The following is a 20705-nucleotide window of genomic DNA, read 5'->3' on the forward strand; positions in this document are numbered from 1 at the left end:
TGAATCACTACGATAGCGTGGTCGTTGTCTGAATTAAAAGTGATTCAGAAAGAAATACTGCCTTTAGTGACTCTTGCGAGAAGAGATAATTAAGGAAGTCCCGAGGGAGCAATTGCACGTTATTGGTGCGAGCAAGTTGTATTTAGAGAGAAATTTAGAATTTGGTACTGCCAAACGCTATTAGATTGCATTTGTGTAATTTAAGTAAGTCCGTAGGTTAAGATTCTACTACGGACAAAACCCACCAATAGTGATTGTACGTTAATATGTCGATACGATTATAAGAGGGATCTATCATGGTATAAAAAGAGTGATCGCAAATTCCGATGAAACTTTCAACTATCTCTTTAAGATGCATACAATACGCAGTTCCCATTTTTGCACTTGATCAGATACGACGTACGTATTTATAGGTAATATATGTAGGAAGTCATTTAAGACGTAACGAAATAAATTTCATGAACGGGTAGTATCGCATAATCTAAGCTACTTGGAAAATGTATTTAAAAAATATTAAAAAAACACAGATCTCCATTTTCGTTGGAAACTTCAGTTTTGTCTGTATTCATCATCCGTCTGCTAAAGAACCTGCAAGTCATGTTCACTGTTTTATCAAACTAGTATCGTACAATTTATTTGAGATTGAAGTTACGTATGACACTTTGAGAATGGAAGCGTATTTATTACGTTGTCGTATTTTACACTTTGGTATGGTACTGTTTCGGCCGATTATTCTGTTTGTATGATGTAAGGATTCGGATTCATTGAAAACTCTAATATTAATTTAATGGCGGGAAACCTCTTGGGTCGAATGAGAGAATAGTCACAACATTCTGTCCTCCCGAATGTTGATACTGTGTATAGAGACGAGTTAAAAATATTCAAAATGTCAAAGAAGAGAGCAATTTTGTTTTATGCATCATTTGAAAAAAATATTCCTTATGAGGATGACTGATGCTAAATCTTGATGTCAATTTTATAAGAGAGAAAGAGAGAGTACAATATTCATAAACTAAAAAGAGAGCATAAGCTCCTCTATATTCAGAGGTTAATATAATTAGCAAACGGCTCTAGAATTCTTATTTGTACAAAATCGTGCTCTATTTGTGCATTTATTTCCCCGGAGTTTTCAAATTTTGTACTCTGACTTGGAAATTAAGGATGGTGCATCATAAATAAAATATTATACCATAGCATTTTATTTTCATTTTGTATTCCCGAACCCTTGAACTTCAAATAAGCTAGGTCATGTGGCATTGAGCTTCAAGTTGACATGGTAACATTTATATTCTTGTAAGGAAGCAAATATAGAACTAAACCTTGAAAAGACGTATGCTACTTTATATTAATGTTCAAATGAACAATTAAACAGGAAAATCAGCACAATTTCCCGTGTGAAAAATGTTCAAAATGTTTTATATGTGCATCAATATGGAATTCATGCGTAAGAAGAATTTATATACTCTCACGCGTGCGTGTACCCGACCGAGCACGCGCACACACACTAGTACGCACACACAAAGAATCCAGGGACATCGAGACTTTCTAAAGAGGCTGTTTACTTTACTCAAGGATACGGAGACTTTCCTACCAGTGGTGAGGCCCTCAATCGAACCGTTTGTTTATAATTTGACTTTAAAAATTGGAGCAGATATGATAGTCCGTCTTGCCCGATATTGACGATCCACAAGCACATACACAACATAATATACATTTTAAGTTATGCGATAAAAACAGTTGTATAACATTCAAAATCGAGCAACTGAACACCGGAAAAATACGAAAGATAGGCCACAAAAGGCTCGTTCCCGTCCAGTCTTCTACTCGATATGACCACTCTTATTGCTTCTCTCTCTCTCTCTCTCTCTCTCTCTCTCTCACACACACACACACACACAAACGCACGAATGGTCATGAGCAAAAGATATGTACTGATCAGAATCAGGAAACAGTGGAATGATAAACAATAAGGAGCTAAATAATGACAAACGTAGGCAACCACTTGAAATAGCAGTATTTAAAAACAAGCGTTATTCGCATGCTAATTTAAATCTTTCGATAGATTATATGAGAACGAAAAAGGAAACGAAGAAATAGTGCAAGAGGATAAAACTTAAATCAATAAAGGAAAACAAAATAAAGATATATATATATATATATATATATATATATATATATATATATAAACAAAACAATACACTCTCAAGGAAGCTCAAACTGCTTAGCTTATTCTTAACAAAGATGATAAAGTTTTAAAGATGCCAAGTCGAGCATTAATTAGTCAAAGAAGTTCTAAAAATATAGCCAATTTATGGTGCGTATGCAAGCCGATGGGAAAACAGAAAGGCACTGTATTTGAAACATCAAAATAACACTGGATACCCCCAAAATACAATTTAATAGTCCATAAGGTGCACCAACCTTTCACCAAATGTCAGTTGAACATTGTGTATGCACAATTGTATTGAAGCACTGCGCAGTCTCAGGTCAGGCTATATTTATAACACAGTAACGTATTGGGAACTAGGCTTAAAAAACGGTGTGAATTACTGTTACTTTGTTAGATTGCCCAAAAAGTCAATACTAAGTTTCAAAAATTGAAGCTGTTTTGACTTTAGGATATTGAACCTAACATGCTTGACATATGAATCCAGCAATAGTGGTTTTTTTTTTTTTTTGTAATGTGGTAATATTATAGAAAGAAAATCTTTGATTTTATCGAAAATGCTATTCTGTCTAATGGACAAATCTCGAATGCCTTTTATGGGCATGAGCCACTAGGAATGGCACCCTGGAATCAATTCATCAGACTTATGTATGTTAGTTAGTTATGTTAGAAATTTGTTCCACATCCTATACTTCAAGTAGGTCCTACTTCATTATTTGTAGATGGAAATATTTCAGATTTGAATAAAATAATTTAATCAACCCTAAATATACCATAGAATACAATCAACCGAGTATAGAAAATTTGACACCTTCAAATGTCCTCAAGCAATTTAAAACTTCCGTCTCTTTTGTTTGCGTCCTGCAGGCAAAGTTGATGCCACTTTTCTGCGTTTGTTTTGGCTCTGGGTTTGTTTTTTCGTAGGATCGATTGGAAAGTAGCTTTTGAAAAAATTCGTCAGCCACAGGGATATGTCAGGCAAGTTTACCATCATGTTCTCGACTAGAAACATTCATGGTCTATTTATTAAAGGAGCCCTCTGCTGTCTCCTCTCGTTTGCTTCATCTTCCGCCTGGTACAAAATTATATGATTGATGATTAGCGTGTTTTTATCATTATGGTATTTTCTGTTTTGTTGTCGTTTCCTAGACTCGAGAAGCATTCAGTCACTATATATATATATAGTGCTCTACCGCTACTTTGTGTATCCTCCGATCAGCAGATTTTAGTTGAGATTAGTCATTTTGAGATATTCCCTCGTACATCGAAATGTTCGTTAACCGTTCGCGTATTTTGTACTACAATACAAGATTTTAAAATTAATTACCTACACAAACATTGAAGATAAGAATCATGTATTCTGGTAGGCTTGTCATGACTAATCATATACACTAATATTATGTTAATTTAGAAGAATTACAGAACGGAAATGTGTGTATTAGTCGTGAGGTCACGTTCTGTCAGCATGGTCGATTTGGATTGGCCGATCGATTACAACACCCACCAATCCATGCATTGTTTACCGGAATACTTACACGTGCAAAATCTGCACATAAACATCATCGTTGTTCCAGATAGTAGAAAGATAAGGGGACAGACGGAAAAAGGATAGAGGAAAGGGCAAGTGAAGATTGAGCCCTAGAATAAAGATTTGAGGGAAAGATTGATTAAATCAATAAAAATGGGAGAGGTAATATATGAAAACGTTTGAAAAAGGAAAATTCATGTATGAAATTTTGAAGCATAATTTGGAATTTAGACTTTGAACTGCAACTTCTCATAAGAAGACACACATACGAATTTCGGAACCCAAATTTTGATTCCGAAATTGAAAACTTCTTATCTCAATCAACAAAATTTGCCCACATTATATTTTTAACGATTAGGCTTAGTTTTAGTAATGTATGAACTTGTTTAGATAATCGAGACACATCCACTATGGTTGTATTTACAGGTATATTTCTGCACGTAAAATTGAATCTGTAAACTGGCGAAGAGTATAGTGTTTATAACATTTGAGAAAGTATTGAATAAATATGTGCTGAATTTTTATCTTGTTTATTGTTTTTTTTTATATCTGTATTGCTGGAGCCATTCGACCCTTGTAGGTTCAAGAATTGGAAAAATCAAGAATCATGACAAATTTTTCAGACATTTGAGGTTACTATATATATATATATATATATATATATATATATATATATATATATATATATATATATATATATATATATATATATAATAATAATAATAATAATAATAAAAGCTCCTTTTTATCAAGACGACAGATGCTCAATAAAAGATATATGCAGATGACAACAACAGAAAAATTGAAAAAGCAACAGGAGTAAGGAAGCACCAAAAAAAAAAAAAAACCAACAAATACATACGCAACAACAAGAAGGACAAAAAAAAAAGGTAAACATAGCTACTGGTTCCTTGTGTACATCAAAGTAAATTCTTATACTTATGAGAACAGGCACTGTTTGTGTAACACTCGAGATATCTAAACTGATTGATCGGATTGTAAGTAATAACTAACACAAAGGAAAACGTTAACTGTCATACCATCTATCTTCAGCAGAAGAGTAGTCCTTTGTAAACTAATCCGGGACATGTTTCTGGCATTTTAAAACCTCTATGTGATCTTATTCGTTCTGCTAAATAATAATGATAATAATAATAATAATAATAATAATAATAATAATAATATGTGCATGAAGATGCCTGTTTTCATAATTCCTAGTTGGGTTTTAATGCACTTAGATGGTGGATCAAGTTTCTTTACTTTCCTTGATTTTCAAAGAATACAGTCCAGTTACAAGAGTACATCTTCAACATGATGTCAAATTATTCATCAAGTCAATTTTACCTGACTTTTACTCTGTGTGTGTGTGTGTGTGTGTGTGTGTGTGTGTGTGTGTGTTTGTGTGTGTGTGTGTGTGTGTGTTATAGCAACTCCCCGAAATTCCGGTGTTTGGATATAACAAATTCCGGATGTGCAGAGGCATTTTATCAGTCATCTGTACCTTGTTACAAAATGAGTTTACTGTGAGCGCTCGCACACACACTCACATACAATTTGGAAAAGGTCTTGGAGAAAATAACACAATTTAAATTTCACAGCGTTTTGACCTAAATCAAGGTGTTAGTGGACAATAACACACACACACACACACACACACACACACACACACACACACACACAGTGACGCACGCGTATGGAACACTAAATGTTTAGATTTTGGCAGAGTTGCAAAACGATCTAGAATAATGGAGATGGCGAGGACCAAATATATACATACATATTTACATGTATATAAACATACATATACATACATGAAAATAGAAATACTTGTATTTTGATATTTGTTATATTTTATTCGCTGGGAATCATATTTCAGTGGAATTTAATTTTTTAACAACTCATTGGAACATTTAATAGCAGATGTCTTTGATGTATGTCTAGAGCTTTGGAACTTGCACAGATTTTACTCTTACACTGGGAGCTGATTTTATCAACGTGTTATCACACAGTGTAATGGCTTGGAAACCAACCGGTGGAAATAAGCAGGACATGTCAAGCGATCAAGGGTGACAAAAAGAATAAACGGTCGACCTACCATTTCTTCCCGAGCTTCTATGGGATTCATCACCCGCATTAATTTGATTTTCAACAGCACCAACAACAGAATGTCAACAACTAGTAGCAACTGAATAAGTAAAGAAAAGAAAGCTTGTCATATTTATCATTTGTCACACATACTCTTAATATTCAAGAAGACAATAAAAATTCATGTGATGAGTGTAAAGTCCAGAAATCATTTTTAAGGCTGTACTCATGACTCCACAGCGATTTAATGTGTATGTGTGCGTGTGTGTGTGATTTGGATTTTTTACGTAGCTTGAAAAATAATTTAGTCATATCGCTACGATGTTCTGCAGTGTGACAGTTTATAGTGATGTCAAGCACTGGGGCATCATGCCCGCAGATATGATACATGTAGCATGATGTCCCACCCAGTCACATTATCCTGACACCAGACATACCAGTCCTAACACTGAGCTCTTAATGCTGAGCGTCAAGCGAGGCAGCTGTTAGTACCATTTTTATGTCTTTGGTATGACTCGGCCGGGGTTGGAACCCGCGACCTCCCGCATCCGGGCGAACGCTCTAACCACTAGGTCACAGGAGCGGTCCAGAGTGATTTAAGAATTTTAATGTAAATTTATGGAAATTTACCCTGATGTTCGAAGGAAGAAAAGTCACAAAATGCGCATTTTTTTAAAAGCAATTTACAAAATACTGTCATCTCTCCCGTTCTATGAAGAACCAGTGACCATACTGAATCGTGACGTCAACCGTTCTGGCGGCTTCAGTCTGTATTAGAATACATTTAACGTATATTAACTTTACATAATGACAAAAATGACGTATCGGCATAGAATTGCACGACTTTTAACACATTGGTCTTGGTTTACCAGTTATTTAAGGATACTTACCTTTGGCTATCCATTACCTAACCATACAAAATTTAGAAAAGAATATTAGTAAATTAGTAAATATTCCGTGTCTTCATAATGCAAATTACGTTTCTAGACGTCGTATTTTTTATTTCTATCATACATTGAGTGAATAATTTTACCGTCGTAAAGGAATGCTATTAATTTTTTTGTAGTTTACAAACCCAGCTGGTACAACTTTTAACAGGCTACAGTGTTGCTGTAATAATTTGGAAAACAATCTCATAATATTTCATGTTTGTTCGAATTAAGCTAGTCAGAGTGAAAAGATCAATCGATGTTACCATATACATGTAATTGTCTGTTTCGAAGATAAATGGCTTCTTCACTTCTCTTGGACCAGGTTTTCTTCTGATAACCAATGGATACTGATCGCAACCTCGTTCATGCTCTCGGGCGAAGTTGATAATTCTATGTGCACACACCTTCCCATCTCGCTTGATCTTGACCATAACTGGGAAGAAGTCATGACCCTGGTTTGTTGCAACTATGACGTTATAGACTCCGGTCTTAAGGCCATTGATCACAAAGGTACCATTTTCTCTGAAGGTAACATCAGAGAGAGAGATAGAATTATAGACTATAGTTTTTTTTCGACTTGGTAAAAGTCTTTGCATACCCAGATCAAATTATATTGTATCATTCAAGTGATATTAATCATCCAAACTATGAATTCCATATATGTTATAACCTGCATACACCTGCTTCGAAATAATGTCCCCGCACCCATCCCTAAGCACTCGCCTGTCCTATTTTCAAGGCAAGGTAGCGCATATACTTTTACATCCGCCGTTGCCTGTATTCCTGATTGATGTCATGCACCAATATTCCGTTTTCCTCGTGTGTCTCAGGACTGGTAGACTGTGCAAATGTTTTCTGTTTCTCTTCTATGTCTATTTGCTCCCATAAGGATTATTTTTAAAATAAATTAAGTCACCGAATGGATTCTTCAGTGGCAAATGTGGATGCAAAGCTAGCTTTAACGCTTTCATATGAAACACCATTAGTTCATTGATCACTGCTGCCATTTTGTGATCGTACGAATACATTTAAACGGATTGAAAGTGTTAATGGATACAACAAATAGTTGTGACAGGATGCCAGACCTTTAATCTGGCGATGCCGTCTTTCCTAGTCCTGTTTCTTGGGACTCGTAACCAGTCAAAATTTTCGTTACTTAAATGGAATAGATTTTAGCGACAATGTCTGGTTACTTTTGTTTACACATTTGTGGAAGACAGTTTGAAAGAGAAAAATAGTTTTCAAATCCCATTGAAAACGGCATATAAATGTCGAGGTCGTCAAGCCGAGACTATGTTCATATGCCGTATCAAAAGAGTTCTTTCCCCGGAACCGGAACAAAGCACTTATTTGGTTCAGTATTTATTATATATCGACTTTTATTTACACATTCTTTTAAATATTTATAATGTTTACTTTGAAGAAAAATTGAATCATGTATTTGACGTTTTATGAAAGATATTGTATACCTCATCCCCTTGTACGGATCTGAGGCTAGGCCTAAATATCTACTGCGAAGTTACGTCATTGGTCTGTCTGCATTACAGATATGGTTATTAGGTTTGATTTTTATTTTTACAAATATTGTATTGGACATATTAATGCATTTAATATGCAGTCGCAGGCAAGTCAACGTTTCCTTACTTGTCAAATCGAACATAGGATTTGGACCAGTAATAGCTCCTTTTCGTACACTCTACTTACTGAATCGACACTCATCAAAGCAAACTTTCAGGGCAAAATTTACAGACAAACAGTAACTAAATACATTCATGTTTATACAGAAAGCTCATGAATTTACAACACATTCAATCTATGTGTATGGCTTCATTTTAATACATGAACAATAAATTGATGATGCATTGAACTTAAAGTGATACTGTAAGAATAAATATTCAAGAACTCGAAGATTCTGTCTCTTTCTAACATGCTGACTAGATTTATAATATTTACTTTTTGGATATAATTAGCAAGTAAATTCTAAACAAAATCTTGCAATATCTTTATGTTTTCTTCACTTTTTTGTTCTACTTAAAACAGTTGCAGGAACTAAAAATGTAAACAGCAATGAAAATTTATCAACACGTTAGATTATGTTATTCTTCTAAATCTGCATCACAATGAAACAGCCGCAGCTCTCTATGATAGACTACCTTTATGTTGTAAATGTTTATCAGTTTTATCCTCAGATTTACTTTTAAAAATTCGATTCCTCTCTCATTTAAACCTCAACTTGCTCTTCACAAAAATATATTTCTGCAGACCATCCTTTTGAAACCATGGCTGAAATGGATTTTAGCTACGGTTATTATTTTAGATGGTTTACATTGTGGAATTTCTCTTGGGAATTAAACCTGGGGTAAAAGTTTTTCAAACGTGGGTCATTTCTAACCATACTATGAGTCATGACATGTCAGCGTGAGTCTTTTTTACTTTGTCTAGATTTTTAAAAATTTCAATACAATATTTCAGAAGCAAAGTAGCAAAGTACTCTCTCTCTCTCTCTCTCATGATTAATGTTACTTTGCACACCAGCTTCATCTGAGAAATCGTTGTCAAACATTCAGTCCAAGATATTGTTGTCCTTATCAACTCGACTTTCTTGGCCTAAACACCGTGGAATGCACATAAACTGCCCATTGCTACTTACTGTACTCTCCAATTATCCCCTGTTGACAAAGCGGCTATTTTCACCAGCTATGACTGCATTTCTTACAATTGCAAATATGTGTTGGCATTGGTGAATAATTGAACATTTATAGTAATATATTATTCCAGATATTTTGTAAGAGGACTATTATTTATGTCACACTTGCTCAACCCCAGTTCGTAAGTCGTGTATAAACTAAGGTATTATTATTACAAGCCATGTTGATGTCTGAACATCTCGCAGGCTAGAGTTAATCTCTTACGCAAGGTTACCGTGGCCAGAGAGAAGACCCGGCATCTTCCCACCTTTGTCCTAAGATCAGAGGAACCCGCGAGGAACTAAATACGCGTGTTCTAAATCCGTCCCCAAGTGGACAGACAGCGAGAAGGACATTGTCTGCTAAGTTTGATTGGATCGAATCAAAGAGACATTCAGTCGTAATTGAGACAGAGGGTGTGATAACAGTTTCGATCCGAATTATAACTTCTAACTAGCAAACGAAATTTTAGTCTCGCCTAGGAAGATTGATGATCAATATAGGGTTACTCCGGGGAGGCCACTCGTAATGTGGCAGTAAAACTTAGAGAGGACATTCTAAGTTACGGTAAAGAAAAATCGTTATGGTCAGTAAGTTATTTGCTCGATATTTGAAGAACATTACGGCAATGTAATAGTAATTATAAATAGTTGGCATACGTAATTATTAGGATCGTTTATTACGTAGAATTAACTTTGTAGTGTTCATTTACAAGCGTATTTGAGTATTATTGTAGAGAATTATGTAGATTGCTAGCTTGTGGTCAGAATTAATTTTGTAATTCTCTATTAGATTACTTCGTAGTATACTAGTGCATTTATTCATGTGATATATTAGATTTTACACATGCTTGAATTGTAAATTTGGAAAAGGGTTGAAGTGTGTAAGATTAGTTAATATGGATGTATGTATATATTAGAGCATGGGTATTTGAATATTTGTGTACTTTATATGAGTTGTAATGTAAAGAAATGCGTCTGATTGTTGTGATATTGAATGGCATGATGAAATAAGGAATATGTACTGATGTGACACAATGTATTGATAAATGTATGACCGTTTAAGTAAACAATCTTTTATACTTTATTTATTATCCTTCTCAGAAGATGAATCTTTAAGCTGAGTCAAGGTCATACCTTGACTATGTGACATCAAATATGTGTCAATTAATAAAGAAACTTCTATTATTTTCCAGAATGATTAACTCTTGACCCCCGTCAGGGAATCTGTTTTGCGTTTCAGTTAGTCTTGTAAATGATGTTATGATAAGAAGTATATCCGTCGTGCTATAACACTTGAGACGTCAAGTTGTTCTATGTTGTGTCAAGTTTGGGGCTGAGTTTTTATTTTCTTCAGATTTTTTAATTCAAGTGATTGTTTTCCCTGGAAATACAAAAGTGCTCTGATAATTCTTGGACAAAGACATTTACTGGAATTTACACGGAATTCAAAAACTGGAATAATATTATCTATGATTCAAGGAAAGACTATTGAAACATCTACACTTTGAAGGCTGTTACAGATGTCATCGCCTTCCATCTTGTATTTCATCGGGATTTGAACTGTGATTTACTTAGAAATTTTCATTGATAGGACTTTTGTGTTTTAATGCATGTATTCGTTTTGGATTTAATTCGCAATATCGTAAGTTCTTTTTCCCTAATTTTTAAATCTTTATTCTAGATAAATAACTTATTTGTTAAAGTTTAAAAGCTTGTTGTCTTCACTCTTTTCTCTTACTTATTTTCAGATATAAACTCGTAACAATCGTGAGTCCGGAATATATTAAATAGTCTGGATCAGGGGAAAGTTTATATAAATTATGATGTTGGGAACATAACGGTTTCTTATCTTAAGTTAAACAACGGCTATATGACTGGTTTATCCAAACTGGGCAATCAAGAATCGGATATTATTCAAGTGCTCGAATATAGTGATTTGTCACAAAATGTTGGCTATAAGGAGTATTTAGATATAGAAACAGTGACAAAATTCAGAAAATCCCTTTCAAGATAAGGATGTCTGCCCATATTTTACGTGTTGAAACAGGGGGATGGACAAGACCACATAGCACCCTACTAGGTCGGGAAAAGAAAAAGAATTTGTAGTTATTGCAACGTGCATGAAGATGAATATGTTTTAGAATGTCAATGTTATTTGCCACTTAGAAAAAACATATAAACTCTTTGCTTTGGAGAGGTCCACGTATGGTGAATTTATTAAATTACTTAATTCCACTAAACTACTGAGGTTAGACATCTGAGAAATTATAGTTACAGAGCACGCAATAATATGATAATACTACCTAAAGTTACATTCTCCTTTTCGGTGTTTATTACAAGCATTACTACGTCATAGTTCAAGTATAACGTGCTTAGGATACTATTAAGCAAAGCATGTTGATTATTATATGCTCATTTTGTCCCCCGTTAACCTTACATTGCCAGAATCGCTCAGTATTCCCCGATACTGAACTCGCGCAACAATACACATATAGCATTTACGTGCATAAAGGAACTGCTTTGTATTGTAAACAAACAATGGACGCAGACGCCAGCACTTTTGATTTGTACACAAATTATGTACAATCTCGTAAGAGGCTCTTTACCTTGTGGTTGTTTAAAATTGTTTCTGAACGAACTAAAGCAGATGTTTCATGGACTGCCACATACCAGCTGTTTTGGAACATTCCGCGTTGATACAATGCTACGGATTTAGGCTAACTACAGAATATAACTGACGGAAGATAAGGTCCTTACAAATAACATACAAGTGACAAGTCATATACTCTCTTCTTTAGCTGGCGATAAGAATGGCAAAATTAAATATACTTACAGTTTTACATCCTGAATTTCCTCAAAATGTATTTTCTTAATTTCAGTCTGGATTACACATATCGAAATTGTGCTGTAATTTCGATGATAAGTGCAACTGCATCCTCCTTACTAGACTCAAAATGAAATAAGCATTACATTCCATAGGCATTAGCGTCATTTTGATAATTGCAATTGAAAGACTTCATATTTTTCCCACATTATGATTTCAAACATTCAATGACAGAAACAGAAACACATTTGCAGATGTAAACACGCTTCTCCGAGCCGCTTCAATCCAATGTATTTCATGTATAATTTGCACAGATAAATCCAGTCCAAAATCACAAACTTTCGTCGAATCGAAACAAAATACCAAAATATATTCATTCCAGATAAAATGGAAAAGTTGTTGCAATGCACATTCATTCACAATATGACTAAATTTCAGTTTTAACTAGACACGCCATTTTCTTTCGAAAGTTATGTCGAGCGCTACTAAGTTCAAATTTATCTGGGCGGAGTTATGTGCGCAGAAATAATGCTGATTTGTGTAATGATGAATATGCGCTTGTGTATTTAGTTTACATGCGGCATACATTCATTTACGTTGTTTCTTGTAGTGTATTTTGTTTATATAATTAAACCTTAGTTAGAATAAAAACATAAGCATATAATAAAAAGGTTACTGCATTTGTATGAGAATATATGAACTCGTTTTGTCGGAAGGATATACTGCACTCCCAAGGTCGTGCAGTATTCCATCCCAAAACTCGTCCATATTTTTACATACAAATGCAGTAGCCTATAATTACTGCTTATAATTGATGATACGTGTTGTGTCTTTTCCCGAAGGAGATTCAACAAACATATTCTGGAGCATTTTTTAGGTAAATAGGTTATGGTATTACATTCTAACTTCGTACCATACACATTGTACACATGAATGCAGGTTTGTGTGCCTATCGCACTATATTAGTGCATATCTACATATGTGCATATAAAAGTATGTGGATCTATGTAAGTATTGTTGTGGGTATATGCACATACATATATAATGTACACGTGTATATATGCATATATGTGTGTGCTTGGGATTGTGGGTACATAATCATATATCTTTAGTTGTTTTTGAATGTGTGTATATTCGATAGGTTCCTTTTTCTTTATTTATTGAATGTGTCACAATCAATGTTTGTAAGATATCTATATGAGTATCATACTGTTGGCCAATCGGTTAAATACATATAAAGTTATGTCTGTTCCAGCGTGTGTCAGGAATTTGCAGCTAAATTTTATTCAAAATTTTAACTGAGTTTCGGTTTATGGCGAATGTTGAAGTGTAAACCTAAACGTTGGGATCGAAATTTGCCTCGGTATTCAGAGTTGATGGTTTCTATTTAGTGGGGACAAATGATGATATAACAGAAGGAAAAATTCATGACCCCATGAAAATCGGTCTCGATGGGATTCCGGTGCACTGTGGTTTCGATTTTTGAGAGGTTTCACTGTATATGCAGTAAATAATAATGATATGATATAAAAAAGAAATTAAATAAAATGGTTACATTATTATGTTAAGACACAGAAGAAAAGAAACAACGGAAACATGTGAAGTTAGAAAAGTAGCAGATGAAAATTAAAAAGCAATGAATAATGACGTAGATAGAAACCTTAGTATTAAGTAAAACAATTGTTACATCACACTTATAAATAGAGAAATCATTAAGCGAAAAAAACCTAGATATTGAAATAAAAGCTCTTGCAAATGAACACGTACATACAGGTTAATAATTGTAATGGAAGGTTGAATGATCATAATACAGGGTAAATAAATATGACGATGAATTACCTGAATTTATTACTTTCTGATTGTCATCAAACACCAAAAGATTCCAACTAAGTTCATGCAACTAGAGAAACATACACATAGAAAGAACTTGAAGGCATTCAACTGGTCTTGTACAACGTTTATTTCTGTTTATTGGGTGTATTCTTTGACTTGGCAAGGCCACAAACATTACATACTACTCATGGATTCGAATAAACTTCATAAGCTTTTCTGCATCAGAAGAATATCATATCATCAGAATAAAAGTAGACAGTACATGCTCAATATTTTAAATCTCAAGCTTTGATACTCGAATTAACGTTTTAGTGTTTAATACTCAATTATTGATAAATGGTAAAAGTTATTATTTTGTGCAAAATTAATAAAGAAATGGTATTATAAGTATATAAGGCTTACCAGCGCAATTGAATACAATAAAATGAAAACATTTAGAAGAAAACAACTTTTATTATTGTATTACTATTTTTATTATTGTTCTTGCTGTTGATGTTGTTGCTGTTATTAAAAATAAATATCCTGTCGAAGTTTCAAATATTTTTTACCAGTGCATAGTTTTACATTTTATATATGTTAGGTATATCTATATTTTTTGTAACTTCTGGTACATAATTTTCTATAACTTTTATTATTGTTATTTATGGCTGTAATTCATACAGAATATCATTAGTTAGTTTTGCTAACATTGACCTGAATATCTTAAGAGCATAGTAGTTACGTGGGATCTATAAATACATGATAACGTATGTGTTGACAATTATTAATAATAATCTTAATAATAAGACTTTAATGGCACCTATGGCTTAGTTTCTCATTGGCTGATGGGGTTTCGACGTTTCTAGAATAAATTCTGTACCCTCCCACTGGTTGGGCTGGGTAATGTGAATAGGAAACGTTAACGTAAAATGATTAGTGTAATCTGTCACTTGGGGTCTAGTACATTCGCACTAGATGGTGTATAAGAGGAGAGAATTATGAAATCAGATCGATTCCGGTTTTGGAGTCATTCTAACTTCTTGTATTCTCGCTGCACGTCTACAGACGTGTTGTATGTTGTACTTAGATATTATTCGAGAGGGAAAAACTTGTGTTTGAATTGTTCATTGGAAATAGGAAGTACTCATTATTTGGACTATAAAATTATTCTGGAACTTTGATATATTATTCGAAGAAAGTCTGGACAACTCCATTGACACAACTTCACGGTTTTTGAAGGACCTATACCTTTCCGGTTTTGAAATTTAGAAAGAAGTTTTCAGTCATTTAGGACGTTCACAGACCTTTATAAGGATTAATTTGGATTCACTTCTTAATCCTGTAAGATCCTCTCAAATTTTCATTTATGATTTTGATAATTAAATGGTTTGTTAATTTTACAAAACTTGTTGGTTTTGCTTCTTTCTGTTACTTTGTTTGTCACCATAGAGTTGCAACAGTATCTTCCTTGAATTTAACATCTCTTCTTGTATACAGAATTATTCTTTTTAACGTAAAAGCCTTTTATTCAGTCTCAACAGTTGCATTTGTTCCTAGACGCATAATTTTGATGTATGGTTTATGAATACGGATTTTGGTTGAATACAACAATTCTATGCATCAGTTTCAGAATTTTTCCAAATGAAAATGCAACTTCAATTTACGAATATGGTTAACATTATCGGTCTTTGTTTTGCATTTTTTGTGTTTCATTTTAACGTGCTTGCCAATTTAGCCACTAAAGTTCTTGTGCCATTTTTGTCCTTTATATAGTTGTTTTTGTAATGGGAATAAATCGTCCTCATTAGGAATTAGGTTTCTTGTGTAAGTTGACAATCTTGACAATATTCGTGTAAAGTGGTTGGCATTTCTAAATCTGCCTCTCCAATTCCTCCTGTTTTGTAACAATTATTCCAGTTATTTGTCTGTCCGTTTAAAGTTTCTTATGTGCAGTGGTTGCCACATAGCCCAGTTATATAAATTGTTGATATAAAGACACATACTATATGACCATGACCTTGATGTATCTTATTCTCCATTGTTGATGGCGTCAGGAATCGTATTCGAGATTTTCCCTCTGCTGTAGACTGGATGTCGCACTACTTCACTAGGACTGATTTCGTCCAGATAAGAATCATAATTTACTTTCGCCATATATATTCATATACGTATTTATACTATGATTCTAGATTCAATCATTAAATAGACCATAATATATAAGCGATTTCGAATTATACACAAGTTATTTTAAGACTAGCACCGTGAGCTAGTCCTGTTGTACTGATAAAACGTGCTGTAACTAGGTTTTAATTATTCATGTACACAACTAGGAATATTGTAAAAAAATATCAAATACCATTATTTCAAATAATGATTTCTTTTGAGTTTGCTTAATAGATTTAAGGCAAAGACAAAAGTATGGTGGAGTATGCTTTCTAGTTTCTTTTATAAATTGAGCATCTGAATTCTGATCGCACTTACATGCTTGGCAATGTATTAAAAAATCACAATATAGAAGAAAATAACCTTTAACTGATTTTGGTAGTTTTAAAAAGCATGACAGAATCATTTCCCTGGCCCTGTCCATTGTGGTTTTTTTTATTGTATAATATTTTTGTTCTGATAATTTTATTTCAGAATACAAAATGTTCAGACACTTACCGCACGTGTTTTTATGTTCCAGTTTGTTAATTTGAGATGATAGCAGCCTTGAACAAAATCCTCTATTACACAGCAATAATTGTTATCTATAAAATATTATCAGTTATACGACTGTCTCCTTCTATTTCTGTAGACCGCTCCGGTTCGAACCCCGGCAGAGTCATACTAAAGACTAATGAAAATGGTGCATACAGCTGCCTCGCTAGGCGCTCAGCATTAAGAGGTTAGTGTTGGGTGTGGTCGACCTGGTGTCAGGATAATATGACTTGGTGGGACATCATGCTACATGTCTGCGGCATGATGCCCCTGTGCTAGACATTACTTTCAACTACCACAATGCAGACATCGTAGCGATTTCACTGCAAAATTTTTAAAGCTGCGTTAAAACTCCAAATCACATATACACACATACACACACACGTATATATATGTGTGTGTGTGTGTGTGTGTGTGTGTGTGTATAAAAGAAAAATGCAGTGCAATTATAGTTAGTTACGTGTATTTACATATGTGTACAGGGTTTACATGATATGAAGTAGCCCACGTTACATGTATTCGCCACATATCAGTTTACGTGTAATCAATCTAATGACGAATTGAACTTTATCCCCCTCTCTATATTTTTCTATCACATATATAAGCCAATTTTGTACCTTTATATGCGACATATTTGTATGTACATGTATGTGTACACACTGATATAGGCGTATTATGACCTTTTAAGGCTATTAGCAAAGCACAATGTAGACAACATGGTTTTATCTTACTCTGTTCTTGCTGTAATTTTATGATAGATATATCATAGATATTCTTAGTGTATTTTGTTAGTGATAGGTACCTCAATAGTCTTACTACTCAATCACCTGCTTGTTGCAAGAAATATTTCATTCACCAACAATTCCTATAATCTCTGTTATCAAGTCGTGTGTCTTTATTGTGTTTTATTAGCTTTCCTTCTGTTGTTCACTTTTGCATTTTTTATACCATTGCATGTCTGTATGACAAAACCAAAATCAAACTGCCAGAAAATAGGAACGAACCCTTTACATTATAAACTCTAAAATCTATACATATTCCCTTATTCAGTGATATAGTAGATTTGTTTATGTTTCTTCGCATGCCACTTTTGTCTTTCAACTTTAGTTGTTAATTGCTGTGATCGCTGAAGTTAGTTTGTTATGATTTTCCTTTCGTGATGAATGGGGATAACAAGATTCTCAAGACTGTTTCAATGGTAGCCATATATCTAGTATGAGTAACGATAAGACCATCAAATAAGCCATTGTGGCGGGCATATTGCATGTCACATTGGTACCATCGTCATTTGAAGAAAAAAATGACATCATAGGAAGTCTTCCGGTGAAAATCCTATTTTGATATTATCATCAATTCAGGTGGAATAGCGATAAAAAGTTCGATCTGCTCGTTGTGGCGTCCATATTGGATGTCCAAACAGGACCATACTAATTAGGATCAACTGAAAATGGGATGAATGTGTAAATAAAGTTTTTTGTCAGTCCTAAAGGCAGTACAAGAGAAGTAGTGATTACAAACTTGTGATAATGGACGGACGGACGACAGACAAAATACCATGTATGAACTCTTCTGGTCTTGGATCAGTATAGCTAAAGAAAGTCGTTTTCAAATAGCTACATATAGCATAAAGCACCACACTGGGCTAATACGAGGTGAAATGGTCTCTGATACCACACCTAAAAGCTTCCATCACAAAGAATTATATCCCTATTGAACGTGATTGGCATGTATCTTAAGGCAAACTTGAGCGACAAATATTTGGGTTGATTTGGAAACCAAATTTAATCTCCGTCCATTCAGTCTATCTGCAGCTACTGAGAGAAAACTATTAGGGCTAAGATGAATTGGATCCCATTTATCCTATGGGTGGAGAGTGAAGACGGTGCACATATTGTTGAACCAAATCACGTACATTCCGACAAAAATACTGTATAATATATAAGGCAATAAATGTGCTGCAGCCATTTGACAACATGCTAGGTATATAGTGTTCATGTAAGTAATTTCGCAGGATGAAGTCAAAATACAAACGGCCACTTACATATTACGAACGAAAACGAATCACAAAAATTGTATCTTTCTGACTTTAATTTATGTATTAGAGCTGACCTGACTGAGTCTGAAATGGTAAAATAAAATACCTCAGATGACCAATGAATTCGCCGCCATTGATCATAATTTTTGTTTCTTGTTTCCACCCCTCGTATACGTCCTTGTTAATTTCCACTTTGCCCTCAATGGAGAATTCGCTTTTCCTCACACTGATAGATTCCACAAATGAGAGACTGATGAAAATTAAAAGTCTGTTAAATTCGAACATGTTTGCTGGTATATGTAGACAAAGCTTTCTAGTACTGATTAGGAACACTTATCATAAACTATCAAGTTTCTCTTGAATAATGACAGGGATCATTATCTGAACGTAGTGAAATCAGCGTTAATTTTAGTTAATGTCGTTTTCCTAGAAATATATGCAGAAAGTGGTATATTGGAACACTTAGGGGTCTGCGTGGAATTAATATGATGCCTTTGGTCAACATGTGGTGTTGTGTCAGTATAGGGGCCTATGGGAATTCCCATTTTAAAAGTACCCATAGGTTTAACATGTATGGGGCGTTATAGCAGTCCACAGGAAGTTTAATGTAAAAATGTTTCGATATTCAATATTATGTGCTATAATTCATAAGAGACAGGTAGCGGGTTGTACGTTTTAATTTGGCACGACATAGACAAAGAGATGCACACAAAAATAACATATATCCATAAAATGTTTCAGTAATATTTCTCTCTTAGAGATCTGGGTGGCCCTTAAAAGGGCTGTTTTTATTACTTAGAAACCTGGTGCCCACACTTCAAGGGTCGTGCTCCGCTGGCAGCGCAGTTTCTGCTCCAACTATCTCCACCAAAGGAATGATGGAGACATGAGGGAACGAGTAAGGACTAATTGCCTAGCTATTCCAATCCTCTGTTTGAGCAACTATGGGTGATTGCCTCTGCTCTTGTAATTTTTGTGACTGTTGCTGATGCAGTTGATATTGCAGTTACAACTGCTTAACCCAGTCTTCTTCGGTGTGACTGTGTGTGCTCTTCCGCTGCTGTTCCATCTCTATTTCTCAGCTTTCAGTCGAGGGAGGGTGGGTGGATTCTTCTCCGCTGTTGGAATACACGTGTCCTTATCAACGGAAAGACCGCACAGCAGGGACGCGTCTGTGACACTCGAACATCGTCCTCGCTTGTCACTTCTGTTGTCTTACCATATTGCTTTCCTTGCCGTTTCATGACTTCTTACTCTCATGATGGTTCTTTACAACTTCATCTGCCAACGTGGACAAGTTTCTATGAATGGCGAGAACGGGTGAATTTGAGTTTGAATCGTGTTTGGTCAGTTCACAATAAACAACTGCGCAAAACTAATTGCACGCATGGCGTACTAATTTATTATATTACTGGCACAATGTCCGTTTCAAGCAAAGTTAGAAAAGTCATATCTGGGAAGGGAAATGCAACAGCGGAGTAATGATTGAAACGCAAGTTATATTCTTTTCGTCATATTCTACCCAGTTACTTTAAGTCGGACTGTCACTATCGGCCAATTATGCAGTAATCATATTTTAATTGTAAAAATCCGTCTACTTAAAAATTAACTTATTCATTCATGTTGTTTACAATTTAGGGTTCTTAGTGTTCTTAATGTTCAAGAAAGTTGTAAACCAATTATTGGGCATATGTTACCCTTCAACAATTTAGTATCATACTTGTTTTCCAAGTTCGTGCTTAAATCATGCTTTTATTTTTAGACGTTGGATCGAAAAACCCAATTTGTGCCTACAAAGAGTTTTAATCGAAAGGGGTTTTTGAAAGCCAAATTCAAACCCTCATGTAGTCAGGTGTTTTGTCAATGAAATCTGTACAGTAGCCCTCAGGGATTTCCGCACTTGAAGGGTGGTTGCAGGTGGTTTCACCTCCATCCT

At 34.5% G+C, this 20705-nt stretch overlaps 1 protein-coding gene across 1 annotated transcript in view; it reads right to left on the reverse strand.

Annotated features, from left to right (window-relative positions):
* The window catches only part of LOC149796542 (endoplasmic reticulum membrane protein complex subunit 7-like), a 28259-nt gene extending 8046 nt beyond the window's left edge, over window positions 1-20213 (reverse strand). The window contains exons 1-3 of the mRNA XM_089960255.1: window positions 18876-20213; window positions 6976-7234; window positions 5791-5880 (exon numbers count right to left, since the gene is read on the reverse strand). Of these exons, the coding sequence (XP_089816381.1) occupies window positions 5791-5880; window positions 6976-7234; window positions 18876-19054 (528 nt within the window). The 5' untranslated portion in view covers window positions 19055-20213. The remainder of the gene's footprint in view (window positions 1-5790; window positions 5881-6975; window positions 7235-18875) is intronic.
* Window positions 20214-20705: the final 492 nt, after the last annotated feature.

This window comes from Sinohyriopsis cumingii, chromosome 6, assembly GCF_028554795.1.
Source record: "Sinohyriopsis cumingii isolate HCF-2022 chromosome 6, ASM2855479v2, whole genome shotgun sequence".
In the NCBI taxonomy this organism is placed as follows: Eukaryota; Metazoa; Mollusca; class Bivalvia; order Unionida; family Unionidae; genus Sinohyriopsis; species Sinohyriopsis cumingii.